Genomic DNA, 9796 nt, shown 5'->3' with positions numbered 1-9796 from the left:
TGTGTGTGTGTGTGTGTGTGTGTGTGTGTGTGTGTGTGTGTGTGTGTGTGTGTGTGTGTGTGTGTGTTACCTGTAAGCTCTCAACCACAGGCACGGGTGTGACGGGGGTGTGTACAGGGCCCATGCCCTCATAGAAGGTGTATTCTGCTTTATTAGTGCTGATGATTGTCCAGGAGGCACCATCATTTATCATCTCCTTATTTGGTTCCTTTGGGCATGGAGTAGCCTGCACACACACACACACACACAAGCAAAACACACTTAAATACTGTGAACACAAAAATAGCAGTTTACAAAGAAAAATATTAGGTACAACATACAATCAACTAGTCATTATTGCAAAATAAACTCACAAATCAGGAGTCTTGTATCACCCCGAGGGAGTTTATTTTGTGATAATGTCTGAATTACTTCATCCTACTTCTTAGATGGCTACTTAAATAAATACATATATGGATGTGAAATTGTTGAAAATATTTTCTGACTAGATAAGCAAAAATAATGCTTCCACTAAGAACATACATTACAATATAAAATCCATATTAATCTGCCATCAAAGTAACTTTTTTACTGACTAGTTAGTTAACATTTAGCTATATGTTTTGTGTCTAATTCTGGTTCTTTGTATTTGTTTTCTTAATTTACACGTGAGCTTCTAGCCATCAATAAAAGGTTTTATGTCCACCAATATATACTGTTCAAAATGTGTTGTTGTTTTTAAGAAATTAATTTTAATTAAATTTTAATTTAATTTGAGCAAAAAGTAAAGACATTTATAATGTTACAAATTATTTCTATTTCAAATAAATGCTGTTCTTTGAACTTTCTATTCATGAAAGAATCCTGAAAAAAATATCATGGTTTCCACAAAAATATTAAGCAGCACAACTTTTCTTTAACAATAAGAAATGCTTCTTGAGCACCAAATTAGCGAATTAAAATGGTTTCTGAAGGATCATGTGACACTAAAGATTAATTGCCGCTGAACAAAGCTTTGCCATCAGAGGAATAAATTACATTCTGAAATATATTAAAATAGAAAACAGTTATGCTTTCAATACACTTTAAATTGAAGAAATGTTTAGATAAGTAATTTTAATAGGATACATATTTCCAACTTTAAACAGCCTGCATAACTCAGACTGGCAATAAAATAAAAACTCAAACTGCTTCATAACATTCTCGTTATGAACATTACTGAAGACATCATTATTAGCACAGTGAACCATTGCATTTGGATGCATTCACTCCAAGTTTCCAGCAAGTGACTCACTTGAAATTGGATGATCCTCTCTTGAGAAAGGCACAGGTACATCCTCTCGGTATCCTTCAGGTAAAAGGCACACTTATGCAGCTGGGAGACGGGGTCATCTGCATCCAGCAAGGCGGTTTGCTTATCCACCTTACGGATGACCTGTGTGTGTGCGTGTTTGGGAAAAAGACAGGCAAGGGATAAAGGAAAGGAAGTGAAGTTGATAAGAATATCAGTAGAGGGATCATAAATATCAAGACGACAACATTGTGCTGTCTTCATGTACCCAAACTGCTTTCTTCACAGCAGTGACTGATTCTGACCCCCCCAAAAATGTCTGTTAATTATATATACTGTCATCTGATAATGGAGAGAAATGATAACATGGAGAAAATCATCAGAGGAACAGAGACACACATTGGCATGGGCTTACCAGTCGAGGAAGAGCCATGCCCGTCACTGAGCACACGAGTTTGACAGTGTGGCCGTAGTGAATGTAGCCGTCTCGCACAGTGAACTCCTCTCCCTCTGACTCTTCATCATCCACTAAAATATAATTAACCAGACTAAGCTTATCCAGCGTGATCAGACCTTTCATTATGTTTGTCAAAACGCAAACATTTCGGTGTCAACAAGACAATGGCATTTTTCCATTAAATCTAAATAGTTCATTTCAGTAATAAAGAACAGAGAAGTTAATTTATCATTCTTTCTTGTCAGTATTGTTGTTTGGTTGACATTAATGACATGATAGACAGGAACAGGTCTACTAAGCTGCATTTACACCTCCTAATACACAACAATGTATTGCTCTGATCTGACTGGCTGGCTTTAGGAGTCAAGTCGCACAGGTGTGGCTGTGGCTGCTGATTCTAAGGAAGAACAAGTCTTCTGCAGAAGCAATTGTCTGCAATTCAATGTATTGACTCGGAAAGATATTACAAGTTCTGTTTAAGAGACATAGTAATGGTAAACAAGCACACCTGTAAAGTCAGTTTTGCTCTAAGGGTTATATAAGATTTCAGATTAACTTCCCCATAAACATTACATAAACTAAGTGTTTAGTCAGAAAGAATTGTTTTTGAAAGAAATTGATACTTCTATTCAGCAAGAATGCATTCAATTGATCAAAAGTAACAGTAAAGACACAAATAATATACAAACATATATATTTCAAATAAATTCTGTTATGTTAAACTTTCTATTTATCAAAGAATCCTGAAAATCATGCACCATGGTTTCCACAAAAATATCGAGCAGCACATTGATAATGATAATAAATATTTATTGTACACCAATTCAGCATACCAGAATGATTTCTGAAGGATCATGAAGACTGGAGTGATGGCTGCTGAAAATTCAGCTTTGTCATCACAGGAATAAATTACTTTTTAAAATATATTAAAATAGAAACAGTTACCTTATTGTAATAATATTTAACAATATTACTGTTTTTACTATCATTGATAAAATAAATGCAGACTTGGTGAGCATAAGGGACCTTTTAAAAATTTGTGAATATTATATATAAAGTTTGAGACAAACTCACCTCAGCTACAATTGTGGAAACACTCTCCTAGATGTTCATTTATTTTATTCAGATGTATTTGAATGTATTAGATGTATTTTTTTCCTGCATTTGTTATTTTCAAGTGCATCCTTTCTTTCTTATCAACTCCAAACTTTTGAACGGTAGTTTGTATCCAAGTTTTGGCAGGGATTACGCCCCTTGATCAGTTCTTTAACAATTTGGCAATCAACAATACTCCACAGAAATGTGCACAAAGACTTACAGAGGTGGATGTAGAAGGCTCCCCACTGCTGTGAGCTGGCGTGGAAGTTTCCTCCCTCGACGTGCAGGTAACGTGTACTGACCGTCTGCGAGCGAAGTCGGTTAAATAACGCCACTTTCGTTCCTGATGCTATGCAGACTGCACACAGGAGAAAGACATAACTCTGTTAGAGCAAAACCACGGAGACTTCAAACTACGTTATCTGAATCGAAAGCCCTGTCTAACATCCTATTTCCCTATAATATGTCTTCTATTATTTCTTATTTATCTTTAATATAACTGTCATCATTCATTCTAAAACTGTCAAACAGTCTTAAAAGCATTGTACTGCAAGTGTTTCCTTTGAGTATAATGTGGGTAGTGAATACTCACGGTCTGCGTTTTTGAGGGACTGTTTTTTTTTGGAAGGTTTGGAGATGACCTTGATCCTCTTGCTGAGGAAGACGCCGATGTCTGTGCTGTTCCCGTAGAACATCTTCACCGACAGCATGAAGTGCTTGCGTTTGTCAGAGTCTGAGATGTACAATGTTTTGGCTGTGCAATAGTTCTACAGGGAGGAGGCGAGATTTGTGTATTCATGAGAAAAATAATGTTATGCTAATGGTGTTGTTTTGGCTCTGTGTGCTCGGCTGAGTAAATCTTATCATTTTATTCTGGCAGCACATCTGTGTGCGCGTGCATTACCTTCCCCTCTAAGTTTAGCTGCTGCATCTCCTGGTCGCTGTTGCCGATGCCGATGAAGGCGCAGGGCTGAGACTCCTGCTCCGAACAGCCATCTCGCTCCATCTGCTCCCTCTTCTTCTTCCATCCGCAACCCATCAGATACACACAAGGGGGAGGACAGAAAAACCTAGATAAACACAAAACACATTTTCACAACAAAATGTGAGTGTAGCTTGACCATGGAAAACTCACTGGCATAATGTATATATATTTAGACAGAACTTATTTATTTAGATATCAGATAGATAGAAACAAACAAATAAAATGCTGCTTTTGGTCATGAATGAATGAATGAATGAACGAAAGAAAAAGCAAACAAACAAAATGCTGCTTTTGGGCAGGAATGAATGAGTGAATGAATGAACAAGCAAAAAAACTAATAAAATTATGTTTTGTGAGTGAGTGAGTGAATGAATGAATGAAATACTGCTTTTGGGCAGGAATGAATGAGTGAGTGAATGAATATTAAAAAAAATAAGCAAACAAACAAATAAAATGCTGTTTTGTGAGTGAGTGAGTGAGTGAGTGAGCGAGTGAATGAATGAAATGCTGCTTTTGAGCAGGAATGAATGAGTGAGTGAATGAATGAATGAATATTTAAAAAAAAATAAACAAGCAAACAAACAAATAAAATGCTGCTTTTTGGAATGAATGAATGAATTAATGCTTTGGGCAGGAATGAATGAATTAATGCTTTGTGCAGGAATGAATGAATGAATGCTTTTGGGCAGGAATGAATGAATGAATGCTTTTGGGCAGGAATGCTTTTGGGCAGGAATGAATAAATGAATGCTTTTGGGCAGGAATGCTTTTGGGCATGAATGAATTAATTAATTAATTAAATGCTGCTTTTGGGCAGGAATGAATGAGTGAATGAATGATTTTTTTGTAAATAAACAAGCAAGCAAACAAATAAAATGCTGCTTATGGGAATGAATGAATGAATGAATGTTTAAAAAAATAAACAAGCAAACAAACAAAATGCTGCTTTTGGGCAAGAATGAATGAATATTTAAAACAAATAAATGAACTAACAAACAAATAAAATGCTGATTTTGAGCAGGAATGAATGAATGAATATTTAAAACATAAAATAACTAAAATGAATTACTAAAATGATTAACTAAAATGAATAAATTATTATTTTTTAAAAATTTACAAATAAATAACTCATTAAATATTAAGCTTTAACAGATTTTGCAAAGGGTGCATTAATAAGAAAATATACAATTATTATCACAACTGTTCACTGAATGAATGTACAACAACTGTACATTATACATCAAATGTACATAACCTATCAGAATTACTTCAGATCAGCACTAGGTGGCAGCACATGTGTAGTGTTGATACAGCTCTCACTTTCAGGACAAACTCAAGAAACCACCATTAGATGGTCAAAAACACACAAAACCCAAACCTAAGCAAACCTGAGCAGAAGGTACATTTCAGAACTCCCATCAGAGGTTGAGGGCTACGTCATCTTTACTCATCTCATGTTTATTGTGGCCTACATCATTAAAGGGATGTTGGAGCAAACTGATATCAATCAGCATGACCTTGAACACAGAAGCACGAAATCTGTACTTGACATTAAAGCCGTGATCTCTGTGGGTGACGATATCAGCTCACTGCACCTCATCTTGGAGAGATACTCGTCTAGACATGAGGCGGGGGAATACTCATGACATGCAACTGCAGCTAATATCTGAAAACTGGTGCAATAAAAGGGGAATAACAGCAGTTCCACATCCAGTCAGACTGAAACACACTGTAGACATGGGTTAGGGGGCAGACCCAACCCCAATCATGTTTCACCCATATACATGACAGCCTCATTTGTTCTGTTCAGTAGCTTCTGTATTGGTGTCTTTGAAATGAAAAAGGAAAAGACGTGTCTGAAGTCTACTTTCACATCTTAATAGTGAAAGATTCATGTCTTAGTCTGGACCACTAGCCTTGGGAGTTTTGACCTGTATCAATTTGTCACTGACAAGAATGAAACTGTGCTGGTTTAATCTAGCAAACATTTATGACGCAATTTCTATGACTATGTAAATCCACAGCATTACTACATATAGCTACAAAGACCATCATAATGCATTAGGGCACAGGGCATTGCTATGGGGTTAACAGGGTGCTCCGGGTGGTTTTAAGTGTGTTGCTATAGTGTCAGGATGGGGATGCTATGGTGTCCTGGGTGGTTGTCAGGGCACCGCTGTGTAGTTGCTTGCTACGGTGTCTTTGGTGACTGAGAGTGTGTTGCAGTGTGATTGCTAGGATGTCATGGGTAATGGTTAAAAGTATTGTTATGCAGTTGCTAGGGTGTCAGGAGTGGTTGTTAGAACACTGTTATGCAGTTGCCAGGGTGGTTGCCGGGGCATTGCATGGTTCTATTGTTTGCTAGGCAAAAAAACCCCGTAAACCAAAATGTAAACCACACCTCTTAACAAACCACATGATTCGATAAATCACTTATGTTTGTAGCACTGGGACTGGGACAAGTTAGCAACATTAAAAAAAGCCATTAGCTGTTTTAAAAGTCAACAGGGGTCACAAAGACATGCAAAGAAGCAGAACTGGTGCAATAAGTCGAGTGCTTCACATTCATTTTCAATTTAAGCTAAATGATACACTTCCTAGTCATAAACCATCTCTGATTACAGAACACATGTATATGATTTCATGAAGTGCACACTTTTGTTCTCTCTGGCTCTCATCTGGTATTCTGTCGCTCTTGACATGTGTCCAGGTTTTGGCTGTGTCGTTCACGAATAACAGCGCTGTCTCTCTGCCAAATGAGGCCGAGAGAGCTGTAACCACGACATCAGTTCCCTAGGCACTGTATTTCTCTAGTTATCATCTTGTCTCGCTTTCCGCTGACCTTCTCTCCTTCACTTCCCCGTCTCCTATCACCTCGCCTCCTTAATCATTTCTTTTCTCTTTCCTGTCATTATTTGGTTTCTTTTCTTATCAGCCCCTCTCTCACTCCTTTTTTTCTTCTTAAATGTTCTTTCCGTCTCTTGTCCTTTCACCTCTTCATCTTACTGCACTCTTCCCTAAAAATCTAATTTTCCTACCTTAGGGAATAGATGGATGGTATAAGGGGTTTCACATGGCCATGGGATCAGTTTTTGTGCTCAAAAATAGATAGATGGAGAGCTTGGAAATGGAACAGGGGTTAAAAGTGAAACTCTTTAATGTGTCTTAAAATTGCAACGCTCATGGCGTAAGATGCTAAAAAAACAGTGAGTCGCAACGCAAACACCAGAGATTAAATAAGAAACATTGCAAATGTTCAGTATTTACACTTGCTATAAGGTCAAAACACATTTTACATTTCACCTCTTGAATTCATCATGAATCATAGTTGTCATTTACCTTTTTTCATTGCCGTATGATTTCTGTGCAACTTTAGCATGTAGGATGAGCACAGTTTGGTCTCCTCGTTCCTTCAGGTAATTCCGCATGGCTTCTCTGAAATCACAGAGGAAAAAGAAGCACATAAGACAGAAAATATTACTAAAATATTACTAAGAACTACATTTTGAGTAATGCTGTAGCCAAGTACTCTAATATGTTTAAAAAAATTAATAACATATGCATTTTTTTTCTTTTTTTTATGCATTTCTTTTTTTTAATTTTACATGACCTTTGCAAGGTGAACGAATGAACGAACACATCCACCTCACCAGCACACATTCACCTCAAACTGAAGTGGTAAAACCAGAGATGGTCAGCACATAAATGTGAATGGGAGGAATCATTACGCTCAATACGGTGGCTATAGGAATGAAAGTCCCGCCTTACAGTTAAAAGAGCCAATCCTCTGTTTGTTTACTCTAGAACGCACTTGCACACTATAGTTGGACCAGCACTTTTTTTTTTGCATTATTTGAGTTTAAGAACCACATTATATCGAGACATTGTTGTCAGATTTTAACCTGATTTAATTTAAGTATGCTACTGAAACGTAATTTCGATAGACTTTTGGTCCTTCCCCATTTAAGTTGTTGAATGGAGCTGTACTTTTATGGCTGCCAAGTGACCTGATTTGGCTTAAAGGGACTTTGGTATAATGTTATCATAGATAAAACAAAAATACATAACTGAAACAGGCAAGATTACATTTTTGATAAGCATTTTCATAAAAACTGCAATTCTCTATGACCTCTACTTTGCTTTTCACTCGTGTGCTTTAACTTCAATGCCACAGTTTTGAGTTTTTAAAAAACGTCCTTGTTTCAGACCTGTAAAACCACTTTAGAAGTGCTATTGTAGAGGGTTCTGGTGAAAGCATGTGGTGTATGTGTGTGCGTTTCTTTAAAGAGAAAGCCTTCTGAAGGCCTGTATGCGCTTAAAAAAACCAAACCTCCAGAGCTTGACTAGAAACACAGGCCCAAGTTTGATTAGCCAATTCTCTGGTGAGTGCAACTATGTGTTGCTTGCAGAAAGCACACAAACACTGTGGCCAAAAACCTCAGCTTTCCAGCTGGGGGTCTTTAAAATAAAAAGATGGGGAAGAGGGGGGTAAGAAAAAGGGCAAAAGGACAGCAGTGTGTGTGTGTGTGTGTACACAAGTCAAACGGCACGAAATCTCTTAGCTCATAATCAAAGAATTTCGATTTCGTGTCAGTCTTCCAATTACCTCAGTTAACTAATGAAAAACATCCCAGCATGTGCAAACTTAAATTAGCTTGCTAAATGTGGACACTGTCTGGACCCTCTGAAACCTGGCTAAAACCAAATGATTATATTGGTCTAAATGAGTCTACTCCACCAAGCTACTGTTATAAGCATGTGCCCCGTCAGACTAGTCGTGGCGGCGGTGTTGCAACAATATATAGTGATATTCTCAATGTTACTCAGAAGACAGGACACAGGTTTAACTCATTCAAAATACTTCTGCTTAATGTTACACTGTCAGATATGCAAAATAAATCTATCATATCTCTTGCTCTGGCTACTGTGTATAGACCCCCAGGGCCGTATACAGATTTCCTAAAAGATTTCCTCTCAGACCTATTGGTTACTGTTGATAAAGCGCTAATTGGAGATTTTAACATTCACGTTGATAATACAAATGATGCATTAGGACTTGCGTTTACTGATCTAATAAACTCTTTTGGAGTCAAGCAAAACGTCACCGGGCCCACTCATCGTTTTAATCATACGCTAGATTTAAATATATCGCATGAAATTGATCTTACTGATATAGATATCTTACCTCAAAGTGATGATGTAACTGACCATTTCCTTGTATCGTGCATGCTGCGTAATCAGAAATACAATAACAAATGTAGATTCTACAGCGTATAATACTTTAGCTTCATTCATCGCACCAAAAGATAAACTGCAGTGCTTTACAGCTATAGGACAGGAAGAGCTAAATAAACTTATCACTGCATCTAAACCAACAACATGCCTGTTAGATCCTGTACCCACTAAATTACTGAAAGAGTTGTTACCTGTAGCAGAAGAACCACTTCTCAATATTATTAACTCGTCGTTGTCTTTAGGTCACGTCCCAAAACCATTCAAGCTGGCGATTATTAAGCCTCTTATTAAGAAACCACAACTAGATCCTAGTGAACTGGCCCATTTTACAGACCCATTTCAAATCTTCCTTTTATGTCTAAAATTGTAGAAAAAGTTGTGTCAGATCAATTGTGCTCCTTCCTGCAAAAAAATTATCTCTATGAAGTATTTCAGTCAGGTTTCAGGCCCCATCAGAGCACAGAAACTGCACTTGCTAAAATTACAAATGACTTGCTTCTTGCGTCAGACCAAGGCTGTATCTCGTTGCTAGTTTTACTTGATCTTAGTACTGCGTTCGACACTATAGATCATGACATACTCATAGATCGATTACAAAACTATACAGATATTCAAGGGCAGGCTTTAAGGTGGTTTAGATCCTACCTGTTTGATCGCTATCACTTTGTTCATTTAAATGGGGATCATCTCAATTATCACCAGTAAAATATGGAGTGCTACAAGGATCTGTCCTAGGTCCTCTGCTATTTTC

At 37.3% G+C, this 9796-nt stretch overlaps 1 protein-coding gene across 2 annotated transcripts in view; it reads right to left on the bottom strand.

The window, feature by feature from the left end:
* LOC107549731 (recombining binding protein suppressor of hairless) overlaps positions 1 to 9796 on the bottom strand; it is a 57268-nt gene that overhangs the window by 3210 nt on the left and 44262 nt on the right. For both annotated transcript variants that reach the window (XM_016230906.1, XM_016230907.1), the window contains exons 3-9: positions 7150 to 7245; positions 3730 to 3895; positions 3418 to 3592; positions 3046 to 3183; positions 1686 to 1798; positions 1274 to 1414; positions 71 to 226 (exon numbers count right to left, since the gene is read on the bottom strand). In XM_016230906.1, coding sequence (XP_016086392.1) covers positions 71 to 226; positions 1274 to 1414; positions 1686 to 1798; positions 3046 to 3183; positions 3418 to 3592; positions 3730 to 3895; positions 7150 to 7245 — 985 coding nt within the window. The remainder of the gene's footprint in view (positions 1 to 70; positions 227 to 1273; positions 1415 to 1685; positions 1799 to 3045; positions 3184 to 3417; positions 3593 to 3729; positions 3896 to 7149; positions 7246 to 9796) is intronic.

Source organism: Sinocyclocheilus grahami, unplaced genomic scaffold, assembly GCF_001515645.1.
Source record: "Sinocyclocheilus grahami isolate Dianchi unplaced genomic scaffold, SAMN03320097.WGS_v1.1 scaffold379.1, whole genome shotgun sequence".
Taxonomy (NCBI): Eukaryota; Metazoa; Chordata; class Actinopteri; order Cypriniformes; family Cyprinidae; genus Sinocyclocheilus; species Sinocyclocheilus grahami.
The sequence above is the reverse complement of the archived record's forward strand: the minus strand, read 5'-3'. Positions and strand labels throughout refer to the sequence as shown.